Here is a 786-nt window from a genome sequence, read left to right as displayed (position 1 = left end):
CTAATTAGGGATTACACCTGACTGCAAGGCTTTGACAGCCCCACAGACTCGTTCGTCACTCCCTAAGAGAGTACCAAGCTAGACAAACTTACACAAAATGGCTCTTTACACGTGTAGTGAAAGTGGCATAAACAGAGCCCTCTTTAGAGGTGAAGAGGTGCAGCACAGCTGCCTGTAAATAGAAAGGGAGAGAAAAATTCACGAGCATTCACTCAACCCACCCGAAACAGGAGCCCAATTCCTATTGCAAGACAAAATGCGAGCCTCCTGAACACAGAAACCGATCAAGGCACATATTAAAAACACACCCACCTGAGGCAGCTCCTTGTGAGCACAGTTTACTCCTCCAACTGGAATGATGTTGGGCATCAAGGGTCTAGGATAGTCTAACACAAATTCCAACCTCAGGAGCCAAACAGAGCCCTTCCGTAAGAGATCCAGCACAGTCACCTCCCGCTGCAGGAACTCCGAAGCCAGTTTTGAGTAGGGTTCAATGGCAAAACCACAGAGAAAAAGGTTTTGGGTGTCAAAGAGCAGATTCTTCACCCGCTGGAGAAAGCTCATGCGGTCTGTAAGTTGTGAAAATCCCCTGGGCACATAGGATGGCGGATTGGGACACTGAGTGGCTTCAAAATCCAAACCACACGGGATTCCTCGGAGGAAATACACGGAGGGAAGTGAAAGATGCTCTGCCAGGATCGCCCCACAAGGTATTACAGGGTCTGTAAGGAGGGCATCAAACTTGCTCTCCTCAAGGTACCTCATGAGCTCCTTGTTTTGCAGGAG

The 786-nt window shown here is 48.9% G+C and overlaps 1 protein-coding gene across 1 annotated transcript; it reads right to left on the bottom strand.

Annotated features, from left to right (window-relative positions):
- Window positions 1-49: 49 nt before the first annotated feature.
- LOC121668040 (UDP-glucuronosyltransferase 1A1-like) lies at window positions 50-780 on the bottom strand (the record flags this gene model as incomplete). The annotated part of the gene is made up of 2 exons (XM_042035424.1): window positions 50-172; window positions 313-780. Coding segments are annotated over 2 exons (552 nt in total), but the record flags the coding sequence as incomplete, so codon positions are not given.
- Between the last annotated feature and the right edge of the window lie 6 nt (window positions 781-786).

The sequence above is a fragment of the Corvus kubaryi genome, unplaced genomic scaffold (genome assembly GCF_017639235.1).
Source record: "Corvus kubaryi isolate FWS band 111438036 unplaced genomic scaffold, C.kubaryi_AGA036_p1.0 37383, whole genome shotgun sequence".
Classification (NCBI taxonomy): domain Eukaryota; kingdom Metazoa; phylum Chordata; class Aves; order Passeriformes; family Corvidae; genus Corvus; species Corvus kubaryi.
Note: the sequence above shows the minus strand (reverse complement) of the source record. Positions and strands in the feature narration are given on the sequence as shown.